We start from the raw sequence: 25811 nt of genomic DNA on the forward strand, positions 1-25811 counted from the left end.
GGCGCGGGGCTGCAGCCGCTGATGGCTTTATCAGATGGACAGAGACATTCCAAGTATGCTTCTGGTCACTGGGGGATATGGGAATATAAAAAATAATGAAAAAGGAAGGTTTACAGAGAAGCTGTTAGGCAAACTGAGGCTTTTTGTCAGATTTTTTTTCTTATTTAATTTTTTTTTTAAGGGTGAAATTCTTTACCCCTACACAGATTGTTAAAGCTGTGTGATGTCATTTTCTTTTCTTTTTAAAGCCGTGTGTTGAGCAGCTGAAAGGCTGCAGGTTAGGTAAAACTATTAATGACCATTTTGTGACCTCTGCTCCAACCGCCCACAGCGGCTGCAAATTTTTAGATGTCTGACGGCTGCTTGGCTCTTCGCAGCATCGTCATATTGGTCGACAGCAGATGAGATTTCAGAGGTAAAAAAGTCACCTCCCAAATCACACCCTGCTGGCATGGCCTGTGGGCAGATTAAAAAATGGGATTTCAGTGGTTTGGTAGGGCAGGAGACCTCAGTTTTTACGATGGAGGCATGCCGGACCTCCCTCTGTTTGACTCCGGCTGCATCCCTGCCGTGGGCTGCATGGAGGGTGAACGTGCACAGGGCTCATCCTGTCTAAACCGAGGTCTGTGTGGTGCTGGGCTTACACCACGGTGCTTGCTAGGAGAAGGCTCTGGTGACATATTGGGTAGGCTTGTCCTCTTCTTCTGCTTTTCCAAGGGCATCTGCTCCTGGCGGGTGTGAGACAGGCAGCAGGGAGCTTGGGCTGGAGCAGGCATGGCTGGTCCCACGTAACGTGGCTCTCACGGAGGAGCGTGAACGTGGGGCTGTGCGGGGCACGGAGCAAGGCCACAGCCCGCCTCGGCAGGGGATGTGTGCATGGTGGGGACAAAAGGTGACATAGGGCAGGTGTGGGGAGAGCGCTTTGCAAGGTGTCATTGCCTCGGAAAGAAGGATGGTTAGTTCACATTGCTGTAGTCGCTGTAAAATAGCTTGGGATTTCTGTCTCTTGTTGTTTTCTTCAGTTTTCGTGGTCACAATTTTTGAGCTCTTCCCAGGCGTGTTAGGGTTGCACAGCAAGAGCCCTAAGGAGTTCACAGGCCGTCTGCCTTTGCTGGAGAAGACTCTGCAAGTGGTGAGACTTTCCTTCTTCCATCCCTCCTTTCTCGTCCTTCACTCTCCTTCCCAGCTCTTCAGTGTGGCCCTATGAGAAGAGCACGCTGGGGAGCAGGGTTACAGACACGCTGTGGGCACTCAGGCTCCTCGGCACCTGTGGGGGACGGAGGCCATGTCTGCCTTTGCAGGTGGTTTGGCAGCCTGGCAGGAGTCAGGGTGGCCAGTGCTGGGGTTCCTTATGTCTTCATTAAAGAGGATTTGCTTTGCCTTGTCTCCTACAGTTCCCAGGCCCAGATGTGATGCCATGCTTGGCATTTGTGTTGGTCAGAGCTTTCTGAAAGAAGAGTTCTGGTCAGACCCATGCTGTCTGGGACCACAGCCCCCGGCCCGGCTCCTCCATGGGGTGCCACAGTGCCCGTTGGGTCTCCTGCTGTGGTGGTGGCGTGCGTCTGCCAGTGGCTCTGCCGCCATCACCTCTGTGAGGCCCCATCTTGTGTCAATGAGCAGGAACCACAGCCAGCGGTGGCTGCAGCAGAAGCCCTCGGCACGCTCCCTCTCACCCTGGGCCTGAGGGAGCCTCTCCAGAACCTTCAGGGAGCCTGGCAGGGCGGCTGGGGCAGGAGGACGGGGAGAAAGGAGTGATAAATAAGGACGGTAAGAGAAACAGCAGGTTTAGCAAGGGTGCTCCAGTGTGTCTGCATAGCTCAATGTCTTCCAAGGCCCTGGCTCTTCCAGTTGGCACAGGGGGCTGTCCTGGTGCCGTGGTGTGGCCTGGCCTCAGCAGTGGCTGAGCGCCTCCCATCCCAGTGACATGTTGGAGCTGCTTCCTCCAGGTCAGTGTGCCGAGCCTGTGGGCTTACTGCGCGGTAAATGGAGGCACCAAGGGGGAACGCACTTCCAAACCACTGCTCTTAGGCAAATATACATGCCCAGGAACGATAATCTTTAAAACTATTCATGTTTCTTCAAACACTTCATGCATTTGCTCTCCTCAGTCTTCAGAGCTGTGGTGTCTTCTCGCCTTGACTGTCCCGGACAGCATTTGCTCTGTAGTCTCATTGAACATTGGGAACACCTTGTGGCATCTCCAGACCATGATTTTACTCTTTTTATCCCTGCCCGCACTTTCTGCCCTCCTTAGGTGAAGAGCTTCCTCCTTCCTCATGTCCTCTCTCTTCTCTGGCTGATACCAAGTCTAGTGTCCTTCATGCTCCCTCACAGAGCACCCTGCCCATTCACCAAAGCCTGCACTCTTTGGTGGTCCTTTGGTTGGGTGCTGCTTAATGCAGTCATTTTAAATTGATAACATACTAAACATTAAATAATAAGAGATGCAGCAGTCCTACATAGTGTCCACTGGAGTCACAAGTCATGTCAGCAATGCCACCATTACAGTGTGGGTGGTGTAGGCTTCGGACAGCATGATGAGCTCTGAAGTGAGGCTGACTTTTTTCTGTGTATCAGTGTCTTGAGTGCTAGATTAAACCTTTTCAATAATCTATAAAACATTAAGGGCTCTGGGCAGTATTTATACAGGGAATGATTGCATTGTGTTCAGGAGATACCTTTCTCAGCTGGGCTATAAACTGAAAAGCTGAAACCTGCCTGTGATGCTAAGAGATGAGTGCTCAAGAAAAAACGAAAGCTTGCAACTTAAACTGCAGATATTAATGTTGCCTGTTTTCCTCTTTGCTGCTGGTTGATTCACAGTCTTAATGATAAACATAAAGCCTCCCCAGTGAGGGAAGCAGAGAGGGAAATGCCCATCAATTAAAAAAAACCCAAACCCTTCCCACTTTGCACAACATGGACTTTGAAATTTAGCTCAAACGTGCAAGTTTGACTGCCTTAAATTCCTGTGGAAGGGCAGATAATTTTGAGAGAGAATGCGAGATAAGCCAGGCAACTGCTACACCATCTAAAAAATCCTGAAAACGTTTCCAGACCCAGTCAGTGCACCCAGGGCAGCTGCGCGCTTCCAGGGAGCTGCGTGCTGGCAGTCATGCCAGCAGGAAATGCGGCGTGACCCGTGGCGAGCTTGGAGGGTGGGAAATATTGTCAGCAGGAGGTTTCCATGGCTGGCTCTAAGTGTCCCAGGGAGTTACTGTGTGGGCATGGATGCAGGAGCAAACATAAAGCCAAGGAACCAAACAGGAGCAGTAGGAGCATCCTCTTCCCTCCATGTGCATAGCTGCGAAGTGCTCCCTATCGCGTGTCCATGCCGCTGGGCTGATAGCATTGCCTTCTTTCCCAAACGCTGGGTCTGCGTGCATGAAACCTGGCTGTGAATTAGAAATGTTTTCTGGAAAGCATAATATTATTTTAATCATAAATTATTTGGAAACGCAATACAGAAATAGCTTCAGAGCACTTCTTCCAGAGGGGTGTTTTTGCAGTCAGGGTCTTTATCAACTTCTCAGTGGGAACTGCATTAATATTGCCACAAAAATGCAAACAGTAGTGCCTTTGATAAAGCAATTTGGCATCTCTTAGGCAGAAAGATGTTTTGTTTTCCTAAGATACAACACTGTTTTCAGTGCAGGGACCTGCCGTATGTGCCAGCATATGGAAAGAAAATACTGGTTTTGTTAACATTTGTGTTTGCAAGCCGTGGGGAGGGGCCGAAGGAGGTGGCTGCCTTTGCGGTTGCAAAGCGATCTATGTTATTGCTAAGGGGACAGCACAGGAAGCCCAAAAGTGAGTGTTGGTGGCAGAGATGCCAGTGGCCTGCAGTCAGCCTCCCAGGCTTAGCTGCCCCCAGGGTGCTCTGTCAAGGGCTCTCCTCCTCCTCACCTTTGCTTTAGGTCTTGCCATCATGTGCCGGGGCAAGGCTGGTCCCCATGGCTGCCTGCCTCCCAGTGCAGAGTGGAAAAGCTTTACTGGCCATACAGTAGGCATCTTTGTGGATACTGTGAAAATGCCTTTTAGTACTTTCTGGTGTCCCATGGGTATTATATATTTGGTTAGTGCATTACTTTGATTTTTAAACTGCCTTTGGTTCAAGAATCCTGAAAGGAAGCTGTTGTGCAACTGTTACAATCTGATTTTACAAGCCGATTCCAGCTTGATTCCCAGCACAAAGAAACAAAGAAGAGCTCAGTTGTGTTTTTCATCCAAAAGTAAAAGGCTTTCCTCCTTTGAAGATCTTATGTTAGTGTGTTATGTTTAGAGAGTGATTTGCTATTGTTTAAATTTAATCTCCATAATTACATTGGGATTGGATTAATGCGGGTTATTTTTCTGAGTCATTATTTTCTGGCACTCGCAGCTATTGAGCATAAAGCCAGGTCTTCACTGGATGTAAACTGGCATCACTCCACTGAAGTTAGTGGAATAATTCCACTTTATATCGTGGCAGCCCAGATGTGATTATATAGCTGTTTCGAAGAAAGCACTGGTTTGGAGTTTGTTGGCCTTGAATCATCTTCTCGTTTTTAAGCTGTCTAGGCATTAACTTCCAATTGCATTATACTGATGGTGGCACAACTAGCCGTTGTCTCTAGACCACCTCAGGTGGACCCAGAAGGATCAACAAAAGGTGCAATCCCAGGTTCAACTATAAATATCTTGACTTTTTTTCTGTTCAAAACCTGCTTTTTATCCCCAAGAGTACTAGTGAGAAAAGTTCATTACTGATGTCCGGTGAGCTTTTACATGCTCCTATCTATGAGAACAACCCTTGGTCTGTTCGTTGGGGATGGTGTGCTGCAAATCTGGGGGAGATGGCTGGGAAGCAGAGGCTCTGCTCCTTTTTTTGAAATGGGTTATTTTTGCTCATTCTGCTTTTCAGAAGAGGGAGAGATCTGGGGAGACCTGCAATATAGGAGAGTGGTAGCAGGAGCAGTAGACAATGTTTTTGATGTATGGGACACAGATCTGTCACCACTGGTGGGGTGGTAGAAAGAAACAGTCTTTTTTTAGTGATCCTGAGGGGCTGTGTAGAGTTGCTATGATTGTGGAAGGTATTTGAAGTCGCTGGGCTGAGAGCAAGGTGGGAGAAAAGGATCTCCCTCACCGTTGTGCATGTTGCGTGGGGGAGGATTTGCTTTCAGATCTTTTATTTTAATGTCTCACCTGGCTTTATTCTGTTTTAAAAAATTTTCTGGCTCACTACTTGTGAAATGGCATGCTAATGTATCTTAGTTTGGAGAATGGAAAGGTTTTGCTTTCTTTTGGGTCCTTACTGTAAAGAGAAAGTGGTCAGTCCTATTTCTAAGAAGTAGTGGATACACAATGTCGCTGCAGTTGGTTAGACTACACTTCTCTTTAGCCTGGTACCCAACTGACAGGGGCATGTACTATATGTAAGCGTGAAAACCAGAGAGCAGCAATCCTTTCCCTGATGCATCCTTGCTACTTCAAGGAGCCATCTGTTTTTGCTGCTGGCCTGCTGTTCCATCTGCGGCTCCACTCAATACAACTGAACTCCTGTTTCCTTGTTAAACAGTAGAAAGTAGCTGTTGAAGCCTTTTAGTCTTCTGTTCTGCCCATTTTAAAATGTTGAACTAGTACTTTGTACTCTGCTCTTTTTTACACAGTGTTTAGGAAATACTGCTTGTTTTAGTAATAAAGGTAAGCTTTAAGCTTTAATAATAACACTGCTTCTACAGTTGCAAATCATCAGGCAGTGAGGCAGGACTGTTTGGGAGACTTGGTGCCTTTTATTAGATTGACCTGGTAGATTTGGAAAATAAAGAAGAGCCCACACACATATCCTGGGCATCTCTTCAGAGTAAAAAGGATGTGCTGCAGGTCCCATCCACGTAGATCCCTGTGTCTGGTGGTCTAAATAAGCACTTTTTTATGAAATAGGAGGCAAATTGTAAGACCCAAATGAAGACTGAGTCTTACACTGAAGGTGGACGTCCCTCAGCTTGGGTGTATGAAGGGCTTGCATGCCTGAAAGCTCGCCTTCTGTCATCCCTCACCATGCAGCCATTAGTCTTATAAAAGCACTACTAACTTCTATATTAATCCTGCCCTATATTTTGATTCTTAACTGTGTTTTGCTTCTTTTTACAGCAACTGTGACCAAGGTTGAAGGTTGGGATTTTTAAGCTTACATAAATTGTGTCCTATGCAAACTATTGACAACTATTACTGAAGAAATTCTGGTGATGCAGCTGTGAGGTTGTAGCAGTAGATCAGTCATGTATGTACATAGTCCTTTTATTAGAGGGGACCGTTGGAGCTGTGGTAATGCTTAAAGTATTTGAGGCCTAATCCACTGCTTCATTGCTCCAGATGTGATAAATGCTGTTGACTTAATGCAGAAATTGGTGACGTAAAATGGAGAAACTGCCTCTGCGATTATTATGTAGCTATGGTGGTGAATCTCCTGTTAACAACTCCAGTTTTCAGGGGCTTTCTCATTTTATTAGGGAGGGGGTCATGTAGTAAGGCTGAGAAGAAATGAATAAGAATGTCTTATATTTGTACTCATGCTGATTTCATGAACACTTGTGCAAAACTAGCTTTGCCTAAGCAGGCTGTGAATACTGGTTGCTGTCGCTAGAGTGTGGTTGCAGTGGTCCTGCAAAACCATGTCATCATTGGAGATCTTGAGGTGCAAAAGATTTTTCGAAAGTTTCAGCCTTGCTGCAGACCGGGTGGATGCAGAATGTCCCATCCCAAAGAGTCACATCACATTCATTTGTGACCCCACTCCTTCTCTGCCCCCTCCAAGGAGCCAGGTTGTTGTGGAAATTACGATTATTTATATAGACAGTTAACAAAAAAAATTATGTTTGTAGCTCTAGGTTATGAGTATACTTGTTAGTATTTTTTGCTTTAGGTCCTAGAGTATGAGCTAGAAACTTTCTTAAGCTACCATTGCAATTCTCACCTGAGCACCCGCCCTAACACTTTTCTCAACATCTGAGAACTGGAGAAAACCACTGAATATCGTAACACTTGGTGCTGCTGTCTGAGTGAAAATTGTGTTTCCTCGGGAAAGACTGTCGTCCTGTTATTTCTGCATACCAGTTACTTTAGATCCAAAAAGAAATGCTGAAAATATCTATGCACAGGAAGAGTTTATTTCCGTGACTGTCTTTAGGGTTACATTTTCTTTGCTCCAAGGTGTGTGCAACACAGTCAACACAGTAGGATAGTATAATTACTGAAATAGATGCATTGGGTTAATTTCTTAATTAATTTTTTGTGTGTGTGTGTGCACAGTGTTTTTAAAGTAGTAAGCATTGTAAGCAGCATGTTATTTTTAAACCAAGGACATTTTGTGCTGAAATTGGCTATTGCAACACTGGGTTAGAATTAGAATACACAAAATTCAAAACCACAGTAACCCTAATTTTGCCATTCTTGCCTTTTTAACTGCTTAACAATAGTGTAGTGTTTGTATAGTATATAAAAATATTTGCTAAGGGGAATGTAAAGAGCTACTGGCAGGCTTCTCTGTTAACTGTTTGTGCGTGCTCAGCCGCTCTGCTCAGAAATGAGCTGGAATGAAAACTCAAGGGCGAGTACTCCTGGTGTCCACAGCTCAGACCCTCCTTCGCGTTGCAAGCAAAGCTGCAGCCGAAGCCCTAGCTGGGATGTGGGCAGACCTGCCTGGTGGACCAGACAGTCCCTTTGGCTCAGAGGATGTATACCCGTGATGGGCTGAAACCTTGTTTGACATCTCCTTTCCCATCTTGCCCTGGTACACATGTGCCTGGATTTGTAGTCTCCAAGGAGCTACTCTAGCAGATGAGTAATATCTAGCAAATGAGTTCAGGATAATATAGTCTGACCATGAGGATGACTTTTATACGCCTGTAGTTCGTGGTATGACCCTAGGGTCCCTGGTTTTGCCTGACTTGGTCCTGATGTTCTAGCCAGCGCTGGGGTGAGGTTATGGGAGGCCAACACGGCTCAGGGCTGCTTGCTTTCAGCCTGCCCCAGCTGTGAGCTGCCTGATTTTTCCCTGCAAGAGCTTTGTGCAGTTGGGACATGCATGTGTCCATCTTCAGATGGAAATGAGCTTTGGATTTCACATTCAGACTGACCTGAACGAATTCATATGGAAAAAATAATAACTGGAAAGCAGCTTGAGAAATTATTTCTCCTTTTTGCTGTTGCCTTGGGTTTTGGCGTGTGCTGTCTGCGTTCTGAATACAAGGTCATCTGATGCATTGTAGCGTGATAGCAATACAGACTGGGTCATCCTGGGAACCGGCAGCTCAGACCTTGCCTTTCCAAATTTTACTGTTCTAAACTTGACTTCTTTGTTAAAAATGAACAATTTCCAGGGGGTAAAAAGCCTCTAGAGAAGAACTGTTGGCATCTTATATTTTTAAGCTGTCTTGCAGAATGAAAACAGTTGATTATTAACTTGATGGGGTGACAATGAGTATATAGAACTTAAATATCTCACCACTCCCACAAAGAAAAAAAAAACACCCTCCATTGTATCATGGGAAGATACATAGCCAGAAAAACTTTCCAACTCGTTAAACTTTTATACTTGCTTCATACAGCTTAATGCAGGCTTTTTTCCATCCTGTGATGTTGTAGGGACACTTCTGAATGCAGCTGAGGAGGACACCATCAACTTAACAGTAAATCTGTTTGAACATGCCTTTCTTATAATAGAAAAAGCTGAATTACTTAATCTGAAGGATTAAAAAAAGATTTCCTTGTTTGTGTGTTTCGGGTTGTTTATTCTGCCAGGCCTGATAACAAAATCAGTCTGAGTGTTTCCCTTCTAATCAGTTTAGTCAGCTTCTGTGATTGTGTGGGGTATTCAGACAAGGACAGGGGTAAAGGAAGAAAGTTTTTAAAAACAGGAAAATACTGTTGTAAATATATTCGGCAAGTTATAAACTGGGAAAGGGTACTTGGAGTCAAGCATCATACCTGCTGCTACTTTTGATTCTCTGTGGTAGATGTTTTGGTGGGTTTTTATTTCTATTGTGACTTGTGTTTGATTTTTTTAGAAGTATGGGAAAATACTGATTTAAAGGACTAGAGTCTGGCTATATCGCTTTTAAACTGTGGTTTTTGTAGTGGAGGTGAGTGGAGGTCCAGCTGCTATAGCTGACTTGAAGTCAGAAAGGAGCAACAAAAAGTGATGTTTGGGCTCATCTTGAGCCTCGTGCCGGGTGGGACAGCCCTGCACTTTTCCTTGTGCGCTTGGGGAGGCCTTGTCACATCTTGATGTGGGGCCATAGCTGGCAGGAACCTTCGAATATTCATTTTGCTATTTCTCTCTGGTGTAATTTTAGTTTTCTGGCACCCTGATGGAGTTCTGCTGCTCATCCTGGTTGTGTCCTTCCCCTTGCTCTTCCTGATCCTACTTTATCATCCTCAGCCATGAGCCAGGGGAAAGCCGCCTCCATGCATCTTGCCCGCAGGTCAGCTTGTCCCTGTGATAGCGCAGGAGGGGACATGGGTTTCAGCTGGTCATTGCACCCACAAACAAGGACTTGGCAAGTTCTAAATCAAGAATTGTTGCTCCATATGCGTGTCTCTCCAAACCAGTGGATTTAGACATTCCCTCACCATTAATTACATCCTCTCATCTTGTAGCAGCAAGTAAAAAGGCCAAGTTGGGCACGTCGTCCTGCTGCAAGCAGCTGAATGAGGTTTCTGGTTGATTGGGTGTTTGCAATTTTCTGAAAGTACATGGCTGCTCTATTTTGGGAGGTGCATCCTGCAGGGCTCGCCTCGAGATGGAGAGTAACCGGGCAGCTCAGGCCCCCTCTTGGAGGGCGTACATGCAAGTGACACTAACCAGTCCTGTATTGCCAGAGCTGTTCCCAATTGAAACCAGGGGCAGGTGCTTCAAAGGGAAGCCCAGAGCACCTGTAAGTGATGGCCAGCGAGGCAGTCCCTAGGTGGCACTGGAAGTGAGCGGTACCATCGTTTGCCTTGATGCAGTCTCTGGCGATGCTGGGCATCACCACCTCATTTCGGGAAGCCATAGGTCCAGTCACCCATGTTTGTCAGTCATTTGATGTCTAAACTGCTCACACAGATGCCATGTGGGACTGCCAAAATTGGCAGCGGTGTCCAACTGTCAGCAGTTTGCAAGTTTGCCTGTTTGCCCCATGGCAGCTCTTAACGCAGTATCTCCAAGCGCAGTGTCCCACAAAATACTCAGCAGCAGTCATGTGGAGGTGAAAAGATTTCCAGGCGAGCTTCAAAGAGAAGGATGTGACTAAGTGTCTTGCAGGGAGCCAGGACGTGGACACAGCCAGATGAGGCAGCTCACATGAAAGAGCTGCCAAAGGAAAGGGAGAGGACACAGTCAAAACTGGGACTGGGGGTGAGGAGGAACAGGGAATCGGGAAAGGTAGAGGGGAAAATCTCTGTGGGCAGTTTCCAGCAGCCAGGAGACATATCTGCTGTCTGGGGAGGTAACCTGTGGGTAAAGCAACGAACCTCAAGCACGTTGGCCGCTGTTCCTGGCTCCACCGCAAGCCTTTGCTGCCTGTCCTTGGACAAGTCACTCTCCTGGTGACTCAGTATCCCAGCTGTAAAATGGGGATTTCTGCCTGCCTCATGGGATGTTCTAAGGGTAGGCTCATGGATGGCTTTGCAGTTCGAGGTATTAAGGTGAGGAGGTGGCAACAAAAAGTGAGAGCAAAGACAAATGTGAAAAGGGATCTGTACTTCCCTCGCTGCCTTCTCTGTATGTAATCATGTCCCTAATGATAATATAATGGTGACTTACTCGTCATTGACATATACTCCTTCAGTTGCACTGGTGGGAACAGATTTTTGGTTTTATTTTTTTTCCCCTCAGGGTTTTAAAGATGTAATGTTGTATGTTTATATAATACATTAATGTCTTAAGCAATTTCTAATAGAAAATTAGAAGAAATAACAAAAAATAAATCAAATTCAGGCTAAACCAAGATGTCATCAAGTAAACCAAGAGAGGGTCTAGAAGTGGAGTTTGCAAAGGGAGCTTCAGAGAAAATGCAAAGCCTGAGGTGTGAAGAAAGAGGGTTTCTGGTTTTCATCTGTCTTAAACCCTGTACCTGATAGCATACTTGAGGAGGGCTAAGACCAGAAAACAAAAGGGGTCACTCCTCCTCAGCTCTCTCACTCTCAAACAAGCTTCTGAAAATGGAAAGGGAGCTCTGGTTAACTTTAACCCCTGAAATAAATGTCATGTTAACCTTATTCTGCTCACAAGGCAGTCCGATGGCTAACGCTTAAACCCTGGAGCTAGAAAACAGCAGTTTTTAGGACAGCTAGGGAATTGGTTGACCTGGTGCCAGCACTTATTTCTGTCTGTGCCTTTATGTGCTAAAGCAAAATGGAACTAATTGTCTCCTCTGTTGGAGGAGCGTTGTGAGGCTTAAGGAAATGCCATAAAGAACTGGAGATCCACAGGTGTAAAAAGCTGGGGGCGGTCACAGCTTCAGGAGCTAAATGCATGGCTGTATTTCACCTGTCAAAGCTGGCTTTTCTTTTAAAAATAAGAAATCTCAAAGGTATTGGCTAGAGAAGAGGAACATTCATCTTTTCTTAGTACTGTATTTGAAAGGCTTTAGCTGCATAAGCTTTCCTGGCACTTTCCAAGGCTATTTTTGGAGAAAAAAAAACAGGGTTCTTGGGTTTTTTTGAAGGAACAGGTGGCAGCATGTGGAAGCCTTTTGTTTTTAAATTTTAGTCATGGTTCCTTTTTTCCTTTTCTTTCCTTTTCCCATCTGCAGTTGAGTATGACAAGGAGTTCACGCCTCACCAGCGGCACCACAAGGAGTTCAAATTTAATTTGTCTCAGATTCCTGAGGGTGAGGCCGTCACAGCCGCTGAGTTTCGGATCTACAAGGATTGCGTTGTGGGGAGCTTTAAAAACCAAACCTTCCTTATCAGCATCTACCAAGTGCTGCAGGAACATCAGAACAGGTATGCAAGAGGGGGCTCGCTCTGTGCCACTGGCCGCTGTCCTGGGGAAGGCTGATCTCGTGCATTCATGTTGAGAGGACCGCTAAATAAATACTGGGTTTGTTCACATTAACTGAGTTATGTTATTGCATGATCCTTTCCTTGTGGGAAGTGGACATGGTAGAGTGCAAAATGGACCTCAGCCAAGGACAGTCCATGGTATCGTAGTCCAGGGTGTCACTTAGCTGCGATCTTTGTGTTGTCTTTAAATAGAGAAATATCCTGATGTGAGGCAGTAGATTTTAAAACCAAAGTTATGCTGGCATTGCTCTTGTGCACTGAAATATACATATCCCCTTCCAACTTAATACTACCAGCATAAAAAGCATAGCCTGTTTGAAAAATACTGGTAATTAGTGCAGACTTGACCTACTCTCAGCTGGACTTACATTAAAGTAAATAAAGCAAAAGAAAATTCATCATGCTGACCACAGGTACAAAATCACTCCTGGGCTTTCAGTGCCAGAGAGGGAGTCAAAAGAGAGAGAGAGACAGGGCAGAAACTGTGACACAAAAATCCAAACAAGTGTAAATGGAGTGATTAATTTAAAAAGGGTAACGTTTCAGATGGGGGAATCACGTAAGGCTAAAAGATGGAAATACATGGTCAATTAAATGTCAGAGTAATGCTGTGGTACAAAAGTGTTTCATTACTTCTGCTGAAATGTGTCAGGACTGTAACTGTTCCTCTGCTGCAGGCAGAGCAAAAGAAATCAGAAACAGCAGTGTTTTAAAAAAGCTCCATTTCTTTCCTCTGTGAAGGTTTCCTGGGTGTTTTCCTTTTTAGTCCTTCTTTCTCCAGCCTTTCCATTGATACTGTTTGGGAGGATCTGCCTTTGATGATTTGCTGATCTGAGGGCAACATCAAATAGCTAGCAGTTGTTCTGTGGGGAGCGTGGCCTCTGGGGAAATGAGGAGAAACACTTGGGTTATACAGGTGGTGGGAAAGAAGGCGTTAATTTTAGAAGATGAGTGTGCCCTTTCTGCTTTGAGTTGTGGGGTGCTGGAGTGCCTCCTAGGGTACTCCGCTTACTTGTTAGGATGTTATGTCAATGCCCACGTGAAGAGCTGATGGAAGTCCGGACGGTCATGCAGATTTCATAGATGTTAGCTGTATTGTTAATTTAGAGCCACATTGAATAAAAAATGGTCAGTGTTGGTCTGTTTTAGATTTCACAAGTAGAAATTCCACTTCTGGAGCTGGAGGAAAACCTCTGCCAAGTGTCTATGGAAGCCATCAATACACTGCTCCATAATGGTCCCCAAAGCAGGGCATGGAGTAGGAGAGCCGTCAACTTTTGTGTGTATGTAACATTTTTTTCGAGTTAACTAAGCAAGCAAGTAAAGCAATACAGGAAAGAGATTAAAGTACAGGATATGGTCTCCAACATACCCTGTTCCTAACAAATGTGTGAACTGTTTGTTCTGAAAGTGGCAGTGTGCAGCGGTGGTCCTGGTACCTTGTATCTTTGGTTCAAATAACGTGCTAAAACCATGCCAAAATCAGATTGTGCTGTGAAGCTGCAACGTGTGTCCTTTGATACCAGGTGCTTTGGTATCTGCATGTGCATCACTAGGTGCTTGGGACCTCCCTAAGGACAGACCAGAGGCAGCAGCTCTGGTGAGGATCACCAGGGTGGTCTCTCTCCAGAGTTGGTGAATATTTCGGGTCTTACAGTTCCCTTCAATCATGTTCCTCCTGCCGCTGTTGGCGGCTGTGCCGAGGGGATCCCGCTGTTGGGACTGGGAATCGTAAAGTGGCTTCCTCCGGGTCCAGACTGCCAGCAGTTTGCTGTCCCTCCTGACATGGGCTAGGCGTGAACCGCTGACCCAGGGATGAATGTCTGTAGTTCATTACTAACCTCTGACTCATCCAGTCCCTCAAGGCTCCCTTTTTGTTTCTTTTTCTTCTTTATTTATTTATTTTTACTGGTGGGAAGGAGGGAGATGTTTGGCTGAAGAAACTTGTGCTTCGGATGAGTCTGCGGGATTTGTCACATCATTTGTGCAGAGGTGGGCAAGCTGTGGCTCACAGATTCTTGCAGCTGTAAAAAGGATGTGCCCTTTTCCACCCTTTTTCCTTTCAGCTTAAAGGACTCTTTCATGTACATGTAAAATAGAAAAGCACATATGAAAACAAGTGTGCTTGTGTATAAATACACACATATGCATGTATTCTCTCTATGTATCTGTACATAAAAGTGTATCTATATTAATTGCCCTCTATATATTAAAAATATGCAGACATTAAAAGACAGTTAAAATAAGATATTAGAAGCTGCTTGCCACTCTTCAGTGTAACTTTCAGTTGAGGTTCTGATTCCATAGGCTACTGCTGCTACAGATTCAAACATGCAGCCACGTTGGTGACCTGGGTAGGCTTTGGCCTATAAATATTCTTGAAAACAAATACTAAAAGTTGTATTTAGCTGTTCACTAATATCTCTGCATGGAGGGGAAAAATGCCTCAAATTTTTCTGGTATACCTTAAGGGGCTGTATTCTTCATGTGGTCTGATCATCAGTTCACTTGCTTTTACTAGGGGGTTGAAATCCAAAGTGGTTTTTTCTCCCTCTTTTGTCTCAGTGGATTAATTTGGAATGTGTTTTCTTTCCCTGTTCAGAACACTAGAAGGCTAAATTACAAGAAAAAAAGCAGTGTTTTTTTTAAGGAACTTGCTAAATATTTGTAAGGCTTCTGTTGCATTTTAGCAGACATCTTATGAGCCAGAAAATAACAGCTGCCTTTGACTTAAAAAGAAAAAAAAAAAACCAACCCAAAAAAACCCCAAAAAAACAAACCTAAAAAAGTTGTGTCACACTTCCTTTGGACTAATGGTTTGAATAACAGCATGATATTTCCTGACATTTTGTGACATTTTAACATTTTATTGCATAAGGAAGAGTCTGTACAGATCTTGAAGTCTAGCTGGTGACCTAGCAGGTGAAACAGAAGGAGCTGATATAGCACCTTTTTTCATCTTGTTCTGCTGACAAATTCCTTCTGGTCAAGAAAATTTGTCTCTGAAGGCCACCGAAGGTGCCTGTTCAGTCAACTTTGACAGTCTCCAGAGAAAGTTCAGGCACCATCTTAAGCTTGCCTTTTATGAGGTTAACAGTTGTGTGAGGTGATTATTGGTAGCTAATAAAATACTTTTGAGCACAGATGATTCTTAACAGGGGAGCTGGTATGTATGGATTTAAATCAGTAGTCTGCAAGAGAAAGGCAGAATGCAACTCTGAGGGGAAAAATACAAAGAAAAAGAAATTTGCCTGCTCCTCTCAAAGAAATGAGTTTGAGAGGGAAGGAGATAAGAGAAAGCTTCAGTAAATACAAATCTTCACCAAAGCTCAGAGCCTGGAAGTATCCCTTAGCTCCAATTAAGTGTAATGAAGTGGCTTAATTCAGTATTACTTGAGCAAAGAAAAAAACAAACCCCTCATCTGGACAGTAACAGCATGATCGTGTGACTCCAGCCCAGATGTGCGTGCTGCTGCATGGAATCACAAGGCACTGCTGGCCGTTCCCCGATGGCTAAAAACAAAACCAAGCCTGAGGCTAACATTTCTACCAGTTACTGAATTATCAAACTGATTTTTGCCACTGCAGACAAGGCTAAAATTAAGGTTTGTATGGGCCTGTCCGAGACTGTCTGCTGGATTGGGCTGTATGTAGAGAGAGCACGAACAATCAGAGATCAATCCTGACTGAAACAGCATAAACCATTCAGGGAGAAATGTGACCCTTTCCTCACTCAAAGCCATCAGAAATATGAAAATGATACTTGTGGAGGCTCCAGGCAGTGAAATGCACGTTGAGGACAATGTGGTCTGAAGTACATTCTCTCTTAAAAAAGAAAACATTTTTAATACTGACTCACTTGTGTCAGTAATATTTTCATCTCCCCATTCCTTCCACCCTTTCGTAAGGTAAAAAAAATAGTGCCTAGAAACTAGGCTTTTGTTTTCTAACCAAACCACAGTTAATGACTATATTTTGTCATAACACAAACTGCTGGAGTTGTCAGTGGGATGCTGCAGAGAGATTAATGAAATTCTCTGGATGGGTCAAGCCTGTGGCCAGCCGTCAGCGGTCTGCATTTCGGCTTGTGTGGAGGGGAGGCTTCGCCGCACAGGGCTGAGGTGACGTCTGGTTTGCTCCGAGGGGGATGACCCTGGGTTTTGAAGCAGGCTGTGGGCTGTAGGGAGTGGGCGATACATCTGCCAGGTGCTGCTGCCCTTCAGCTTCTGACCCCCCAGAGTTTAAGCAACGGTACTTTTTGAAGGCTAGGGTGTGATTTTTTTTCTTCTTCTTCTTTTTTTTTTTTTTTTTTTTCCCCCCTTTGGTATGTGCAGGAAGCAGGGAGATTTGTCGAAGCAGCAGTTAAGGAAGACAGGTGGTGTCAGCTTCCAGGTGCTCATCCCACCTTGACCGTATCTGAGGGGGCATTTAGTTTAAGCAGGCAGGAGCTGCACAGCCTCGGCTGCCCTCCCTTCAGTGGCACCAACACACGGCCAAGCCCTGCACGTGGGCTTGCTTCTAAGGTGTAGCGCTGATTTTGTGGAAGGAGCAGGAAATCCCTCTGGAACTTCTGATACCTCTTGGGAGTGGATTACCATGTGGGACCTTCACAAGGGAAGAGGGGAAATTAGTTTGACCCTGGAAACAGCTCATTAATTTCTTTTTCTTTCTGGAAACTTCCTTGCTGTCACCCAGGGAGGTGTCAGGTCAGGACTAGGGAAGGCAGTTTATGGTTGATCAAAGATGGTTAGTCCTTGGTTTGGATCATCAGTATGTTTTCAAGTGTAAATATCCTGCTAATGCAGACCTCAAAACACTCCCACACTGTCCAAACAACTGATCTATGAAAAACACAGTGGCCTGTGTTAGTGATCAAAGGAAGATACGGTACCTTAATGGTCAAAGTTTATTAAACAGTTTCGCTTGCACCCAGAATGAAATATGAGGACTTGATGTGCCGAAAGATTCCTCCTATATGATAAGACGTGTGGACATAGGTGTACCCTGCAGAGCGACCGCCTGGGGAGTACGTTCTACTGAACACAATTCCTTAAGGGTTAAGGCATTCCTTGGTTTTTAGCTGCCAGTTACAGTGGTAATAAAGTCTTCCTCTTTGCAACAGGATATTTATACAAATGTGATCCGAGCTTCTAATCTAAAGGGCAAATTGATTTGCCGGCAGTGTTTATAGCTTAAAAAATAAATAATCATTCTCAACTGGGTTTTGGAATGGGTTGTATAATACAGATGACAAAGTTAGCATCAATCTGTTTCAAGTTGGGGTCAGATTTGTATATAGTGTGCATATATTTATATGTGATAGAGCTGTTTCCATGATGCTATAGAGGAGCATCTGTCCACATTTCAGTTGAACTCCCACTGTGGGTATGTGATTTGTTGTGTTTTAGGGTGGTTGGCTTTTAGTAGTTTAAAAGTCAAAGTTTTTCTCGATTAAACTTACTGGTTCCATAACCAACTGGCTTTTTCTACTAAAACTACAGAATACCATATCAGTGCCTTATTTCTTTTCTTAAAGGACAAAGATAAATACTACCCCCTTTGCCCTCTCCCCCATCTTTGTGCCTCAAACAGCTTTTGAACTCTGAGATATAGTACTGTAGCCATCACTACAGCTAGAACACCCCTTAGTCTCATTAAATCTTAGTCAAGGAAATGAGAAATACAGCTCCCATTCCTTGATTTGGGATGATTTTTTTCTTTTTTCACTGTTCCTGTTGGTAAAATTTTCATTCCTCAGAGCTGTGAATCTCAAGACCTTGAGCTGGGTGTGGGGGGGACAACTTTGCACTCAGATACCAGTGTTTGCTTTGCTGGGGATTATCACGGACCTGTAGGCTGAGCTTCCTGCAGTCTTGGCATGGGGAGACCACGTCCTCTAGCTCTAGGCTCTGATCTTCCCCTCTGCCAGATGCAGCCTTGACACCAGCTTTCATCCTGCTGCTCTTCCAGTGAGTCTACAAGACTTAACCCCCTGCCCCTGCAGACTTTGCTGCCTGCAGTGATAGACAGGACAGCCTTTTCAGCACAGTGGAGCTCCTATCAGGCAGAGTGGTAGTGGTGTGAGGCTGAGCATACCTGTCCCTTCTGGTGTGTCCCCATGTCTGAATATGTCCAGGATGGCTCTCTTCTCCCTGTGCTGAACTGAACACCCCCTCCAGAGTGTCCCAGCATCTCCATTCTATGCTTTTTCCTCCACTGGCTGCCAGTCCCTGCAAATTAGTGCCCCATTTCTGGTCTTCGACTTCACCTTGGAGGTAACTTCATTTGTAGGTTGACACCTCTTGATATTTCCTTCCGTGTTTCTAAGGAGCTCTTATAGGATGTGCACATCTCTCCTGGTCCTCTGGCCCACAGATGGTATAGCTTCTTCAAGACTGTTAAACTGAGCCTTACTTCTTAGCACATGATAGAGATTGCCTTTGCTTTCCGTGGCAGCTCGTTCCAGGTGCTGGCATCCCCCTGCCTGAGGCTGTCTGTATGAGTGAGCACTGATTAAATTTTGTACAGTGCTTTTAAATTTTGCAGTAACGGTCATTTAGACACACTAAGTTGTTAAGGTTTTGTATTGCATCTGTTGGCAGTACCTCATGCTGTGCGAGCTCTGCATACAGTCTGTTCTTTAAGTAATAAACACTTCTAAACTCAAAGTAGTGTTTGCATCTGCTGCAAGGTGGTGGATGTACAGCTTTGAAAAGGCTGTGATTTCAAAGTTGCATCTATGTGGAGCTCTGGTCAACTCTGTAAGACTGAGTCAGTTGTGAGTATAATTACTGGTCCATCGTTATTGGATAAGAGCAAATAACCTTGCTAGTTTGTTATATGCAGGATAATTTTTACAGAAGGTTGATGTCAGTGCAGGCTACAGAGTCACATCCTGAGGTATGCAGAAGAGTATTTAGAAAGTGCGTTAATTAAAATGTAAATCCCACACACTTCTGTGCAAAATTCCCTTTTGAGAAACTGCTGCTAGGCAGTCTAGACTATTATGTCAACTTGTCTTTGAAGAAAAGTAAACAAAAAGGTTCAGCTGAGGAAAGTTTTAGAGACTTATAATAATTAATGCTTTGGTAAATGGCTGTTGATGCGTAACAATCCTTTAAACACCTGGGTAATTGCAGGCTTTGAAGTTGGGCCAAAAATGTTGTTCTGAGATGTGTAATTAAAATAAGAGACCTTTAACTTGGTCATTTTGAAGGTGAGATTTCTGTTTGTTCTCACTGTCTCCCTGGTAAAACTTCTGCCAGGTCGGGGAAAAAAGGCCAGGGAGGGTGGGAAAGTAAAAAACCTAGTTCAACAGATGCTTCTTTAAATTTAGCTTTTTATGGCTTTGGTGTTTTTCGTGTAGCAAAGTTCCATGTTGTAATGTGTACCCAGAACAGAGAAATTATTTTAATGTGAACATTTCACTAAGTATAGTAACTAACAGTAACCACTTGACCTGGTTACTAATTTGACTAAATTCTAATCTAATTAATGTTCAATTAAAGAGAATTAACACCCAGAGACATTTCGTTGAAAGGTTTACGCAGAGGTTTCAGTTAACAAACTGTTTATCTTACAGGGGGAAAGCACTGAAATTAAATGCAAGCTGTTTCTCCTATAAATGCCCTGAGTACGTGGTTGGGATGCCGGTGTTAAGAATAGTAGCTATATTTGATATTTATATCTAACAAATCAGCTTGCTCTCTGAGGACACTGGAGCTAAATCCTGCCTTCTGAATTACACAGGCCATATTTCTCTGGTAAACTGTGTACATTCTTTCTGTTTATTGCAGCCACTTGTGATTGCTCTGTTGACCTTTGCTTCTCCATCCTCCTCCAGAATCTTCTGAAAGCCATGGAAACACTCCCATTTATTTCTTGGGGCTTGCCGAATTGGGAATCTCTAACTTCCATCTTCTCATTTTAGGTCCTCTCTTGTCTCAGGAAAGTTGTTTCAGCTCATTACTTCGGTTTCTCCTGTTCACTTGCTTCCCTTTAATAATTTAAGTTAATACATATTATGCCTGCAGCAGCTTTATGGAAATCATTAACGGAACTCATCCAGATGGTTAAACATGCTGAAAATAAATATGAGTGTCAGGCCATAGTGACAATGACATGACTGTAGCTGTATAAAGAACCCCAGAGGCAGGTTTAGGCAAAGAGGATGTTAAGAAATTGCCTGTCTTGGTGATGAAATTTTATCTTCTCTACCCTGAATTTGAAAGTCCTGCTGTGCAGGTGCCAGAGGTCCTGTGATGTCCTTGACATGTGGGGTTGCTTGGGTGTGAAACCTCTGGACTGACTCGCTTTGTTCAGCCTGTGCTGAGAGCAGATGTTCCGTCCTCTCTGCTCTACAACGCTGGCTTGTGCATTTCTTCCAGCCTTTCTTTTTCTAGTTTTTACTGTTCTTCATGCTCCCTTCCTGTTTCCGTCAGGCCCCGTCTTGCCTCTGTTATTCTCAAATGCTGTTCCATTAATGTGACCGCATACACGGTTGCGTGCTTTCTCTTGGAAGGCCACTGCCCGCCTCACTGCACAGGATCAATGCCGTCACTTAATGACTGGACATTCAATACTCTGTTACATGCAACTTGCTCCGTATATGATCCGTTTCTCACCTTCTTGTCCACTCTTCAGATTTTACTTTGACTGTGGGCTTGCATCTGCTTGTGCATAGCCCTCTTCAGCATGGTTTCGGACTGCTTCCTAAACTGTTTCTTTTTTTGACATGGCTATAAGGCAAAGCTGGTGGCATTGTTCTCATCGTGCAGATGAGCCGATGCATATACTGGTGAGGGCCAACTGCCTCTGCTGGGTTTGGTTGCCACTTTCAGATGTTTTTTTCCCTTTCTCCAGCATCGCCCTTTGGCTCACAGGAATCCCCTGCTCTTCTGCCGTGGGAGCTCCAACTTTTGCAACAGGTCAGGCTATAGAGTGTGGACCTGCTAAGCAAACAATGATGGCAAAAATGGTCCCTGCCAAAATCAGGCAACAGTCCAGCATCAGGCGTGGTAATAAGGCTAAACATCAGCTTTAGCTCTCATGCTTCCCATCTTTCTTTTGCAGCCCTAGTGGGAGAGGAATGGAATAAATTTGTTTTCCATGGTCTTCAGAAAGCAGAACTGGGGATGTGGGGGAGTTCCAGTTGTGTGGCTGTGTTTCCCTGTGAACATGGGGGCAAAACTGGAAGTGTGAGACTCGCACCACTGATGTCACCACGTTTGTTGGCAGCTGTGTTGCTGCAGATGGCAGCAGCAGCAGGCTGTAGCCCTCTGTGAGCCATAGGTCCAGGAAGTAGATGCCGGTAGTTTCCCAACTACTTCTAGGAGCAGGGGGATGCCGAGGCGGGAGTAATGGGCCTGATTCACAGAGGTGTGATGGCCATGGGTACTTTCTACTTAGTTTTCTCTGCAGATTTTTTCCTTTTATGCAGGGTGTCTCCATCTAGTCCTTCATGACCATGTGTCCCCCACGACTGGCAGCAAATCCTTCACCCTTCCCCATCTATTTAGATATTCCTTCTCTTCTACCTGGGGTCAGCCTGGGACACCTCCCAGTATCTCTTCCAAGATCAGACATCGTACGGCTTTTTTTGCAGGAGTAGCAAGGACATTTCTTCTCAGCCATGTGGCTGTAGGGAAGAGCAGATTCCCCTCAGGTAACACCTGGTATTTGGTTTACCAAGGGGGAAAGGAGGGGGAAAGGAGGGGGAAGTATGTTCACTGCATACAAAAAGTCCAGAGGATTTTGTTGCTAAGCTCGGGGTCTTTGTTGAGCCCATGTGGGCAGCAATTTTCAAGTATTTACTGCTTGGCCAAATCTGAGGTAATTTTCTTAAAGGAGGAAGGACATAAAACATTTGTATTTAAAAAAAAAAAAAAAAAGGAGTGGTTAAAGACTCTCAGTTAAGTAATTGGGAGCTTTTTTTATGTCCCCTAATTTTGTCTTTGGAAATAGGTGACTGAATACTTTTTTAAAACATTCTTGTCAAAACCAAAGTTACTTAGAAATGTTATGCAGTTTTGTGCAGGCTGGTGGGGTTTGGGTGACAAACATTAATTGGGAAGAGCCTTAAGCCAGAAAGTATTAGAATGTTACCTGCTAGCGTTACTACTGTGATGTACAATATTGCTGGGGTGAGTCTTCACTGTTGGCTTCATCTGGTCGAATAATGCAAAAGTCAGTTGAATAGCAGAGCTGATTAAAAACCAGTCCTGTATGAGACATTTTGCAGAGTTAACTAGATTGGAAAGCCCAGTTGTCCATTTTTTCTGCATTTTACAAAGGAATTGAAATCTTTCCAAAGTGAGTGTGACATACTGGGATAATGTGGAGCATTCTTGTTTGGTAGAATTGTACCGTGGTCAGGCAGTTTGCTTATTACATTTGTGGAGGACACTAAGATGAGGGAGACCCACTGGAAGGCAAGTCCATATTTAAAGTAATCTATTAATGGTGGAGGTTCAATCTGGGGGAAAAAAGTGTGATTTTGTAGAAAGAAGAATTGCATTCGGACATGAAAAATGAGTGATATAAATACACCGTAGGAAGTGGCTGGGCCCTTTGCGGTTCAGCAGCATGAATCTAAGGATTATAGTGGATCACAAGGTGAACATGTGTTAACAGTGAGAGTTTTGTGAATAAGCCAAAATCGTATTCCAAGATGTGTGAGTAGAGGCATAGTCTGTGAGACTCATCAAGATGATCCTTCTGCTGTACTCGGCATCAGTGAGATCTTGATCCGAGTTGGGTCTATAAAGAGCAGTGAAAATAGTCAAAGTCGATAAAACATGGCTTGCAAGGAAAGACTGAAGATGTTGTTTTAATAAGAAGGGGAGATAGTTGTGGCATTTAAGTTAGATATTATGGAGAAAGGCACCAAAAAAAAGAAGAATACTTCTGGTGAAACCCATTCAATTTCCTGGAAACATGGTGGAGTTCGTAAGGCTGAAGATCATGTCAGGTAAACATCTTTCAGGAGTGATGTGGTTGTAGTTGATCCTGTCTGGAGTTCAGGGGAATTGGCTAGATGATGCCATGTGGTCCTTTCAGGCTTTACAGCTCTCTGATGCCCAAGCATCTTTCCAAAGTGCAAGGCAATGGGAATATAGGCTCTGAGCCTCCTCTTCATGTTTTTGTAGAACTGACTATGCCCATGTGGTTGAGTGTTCATGAGGGTTTGCTCCTACAGAGTTCCCAGCAGCCCTGCAGCCAGACATGTTTGGTTTTGAAGGGACATCATGCCAAAGTTGCTCTAGTCTGGAGGCTCCAGTGGGACATTGTGTGGAGCGTGTGAGTGCTGGGGAGAGTATGGCACTGAGAGAAAGGGACATGGGACAGGAGATCAGAAAGCAGTTGGTGTGAGAGGGAAGGTCAGGACGGGTGCTAGGGAAACACCCTTTCAGATATAATCCATTTCAAGCATTGGAGAGGACCAATGTGTAAGTCAGAGGTGGGAATGATCTAGCAATTCATTCCTCTCTTAAACTTGGAGAGGCGAGGAGTGGTCTCAGCTGCAGCTGCTGTTTGCGGTCTCCTTTAAGCAACACTTCAGTTTATATACCCTGCCTGGGAAAGCCCAAATCTTTCAACCTTAAGGTTTCCAAAACATGTAGCAGCTGGCCAGCCTCAGCCACTCACTGCTGTTGGAGGTGAAGGTCAGAGTTGTTCCTGAACCCTTTTCCCGTTGGAGGAGCGGTGGCAAAGACTCCTGTGGGAAAGACTGTTGAGTCAACCACAGAGTGTGCGGCTACCAGCGAGGCACAGGAAAGCCTCCATGCTATAAAAATAGCCACACTAGGAGCCCTAATATACTTAAGTGCTTATTTTTCCATGTGTGATCTCATGCAAACCAAGCTGCTGGGCAATATGACATAGCAGTTGGCCAAAAATAAAATGTAACTCAATCAAAATGTTTTTTTCTGAAGTTAACCTTTGATAGGTGGAAGGGACAGGTATTCTGTTTTCTCATTTCCATTAAGGTATTGTTAGAAAAAAAATCCAGGGGGGAAAGACAGATGACGATGGGATTGACACAGCTGCATGATATCCATTTAGTGATGATGGCCACAGGTTAAGGATAGAAATTGTAACTGTCTTGCATGGGAAAGTTATGCCTACAATACAGTGAGAAAATATACATGGGATTTCTATAGGTGCTTCTTCAGCTCATTTAATTGAATTAAGTTTTGGTGGACACTTGATGCTGCAAAAGAAGGTACAGACGATAGCATTTGAAGCTGAAGCTCATGAAGGAGACCCAGTACCAACAGCCTTGGGACAAGGTGCTCAAATCCCTGCTGATAAGCCTCAGAAAAATGTCTTTAGAGGCCTTTGGACGTTCATTTTCCTTCACTGTTTGATGCTTGGCCTATTAGTTGATTGTTATTTTGGTCAGTTGTGTAGGTTTGTGTTGTAGAAGATGGGCTGAAAGCATGAGACCCCTTTGGCAAAAGCCATTGAATGCCTGGAAGGTTTGACCGCTGTCCTGCCAGGGCTAGCATTACAGCCTTCAGGTGCCTGAAGGCCAGAAGAGTGCCTTACTAATCCCTTGCCAGTGGAGCAACAGGCAGACCTGAGGAGTAGGATTGCTTTCCTCCAGCCTAGAAAATTAGGAAAAAAAAAATTTGTTGTAAGGTTTGTGCTTTGTAAGCATGTGCATCTCAAGGCAAAACTCTGGATACAAACAGGCAGATTTGGGGCATTGTTTCTTTTCCTAGCTATTAACATCAGTTTTGACGATTTCAGGTTTTGTCTCTGTAACAGCAAAAGCCAGGGGAGAAAATTCCAGACATCACTATCTTGTCATTACGCTTTTCCTGCAGGGCCTCTGACCTGTTCCTGCTGGACACACGGGCGGTGTGGGCCTCAGAGGAGGGCTGGCTGGAGTTTGATGTCACTGCCACCAGTAACATGTGGGTGATGAACCCTCAGCACAACATGGGACTGCAGCTGAGCGTGGTGACGCGGGATGGTAGGTTACAGGCCAGTTGATGCAAGTCACCTTACGAGTCTCTTGGATGCTGTCTAGAAGTGATACTGAGTCCAGTTATGATGTGGGGGGTGAGCACCCTGCCCTCGTAGGCAGCTGTAGCCAACACCATGAGCAAGGAATCTGAGAGCATAGTTTGAGGGCTGTCACTTCTTGGGTGTCCCACGATGGACGTGTCTTTCCCCATGGGTGAAGTCAGATGTTTCTGAACGGTACCAGGGTGAGCTGGTGGAGGCAGGCAGAGATAGGGCCCCAGTTCCTGGGTTGGAGGCGGAATGGGGCATGGAGCTGGGATGCCAGGTGGGGTGAGGTTTAGGGGTGAGAGGAAGAGAAGAGGGCAGGTATATGGGTATGCACCTCCCCGTGTGGGCTTATGGCAGCCCTCCTGACTGCTGTGGCTGTCGTCGCTACTCAGATCTCATCAAAGCTGGGGTGGGAACCCTGCGCTAGAGAAACGATCCAGTTGCTGGGTGGGACTGGTCCCTCTGCGGGCGGGCGGCTGCAATGGTAGCATTTCACAGCCCACAGAAACCGTGAAAGGTGGAGAAGGAGGGAAGGCACTGCAAAAGAGCATGAAAATGAGTGTTGGAAGATAAGCAGTGGGAAAGGAAAGGAAAGGCAGAAGATGACCAAAAAGGTGACAGTGACATCTGTCCTCTGTAGGAACCCATCTCCAACCTTATATTTTCTTCTTATCCCTTCATGCTGGAGTTTGGTACACCTGTGGGGTCAAGTGAGACCAGAGGGGCTGTCCAGTGTTCTCCCTGAGGAAATGTTAGTG

At 44.8% G+C, this 25811-nt stretch overlaps 1 protein-coding gene across 1 annotated transcript in view; it reads left to right on the top strand.

The window, feature by feature from the left end:
* BMP6 (bone morphogenetic protein 6) overlaps positions 1-25811 on the top strand; it is a 93460-nt gene that overhangs the window by 55095 nt on the left and 12554 nt on the right. The window contains exons 2-3 of the mRNA XM_055704497.1: positions 11781-11973; positions 24864-25012. Of these exons, the coding sequence (XP_055560472.1) occupies positions 11781-11973; positions 24864-25012 (342 nt within the window). The remainder of the gene's footprint in view (positions 1-11780; positions 11974-24863; positions 25013-25811) is intronic.

This window comes from Falco cherrug, chromosome 3 (genome assembly GCF_023634085.1).
Source record: "Falco cherrug isolate bFalChe1 chromosome 3, bFalChe1.pri, whole genome shotgun sequence".
NCBI lineage: Eukaryota > Metazoa > Chordata > Aves > Falconiformes > Falconidae > Falco > Falco cherrug.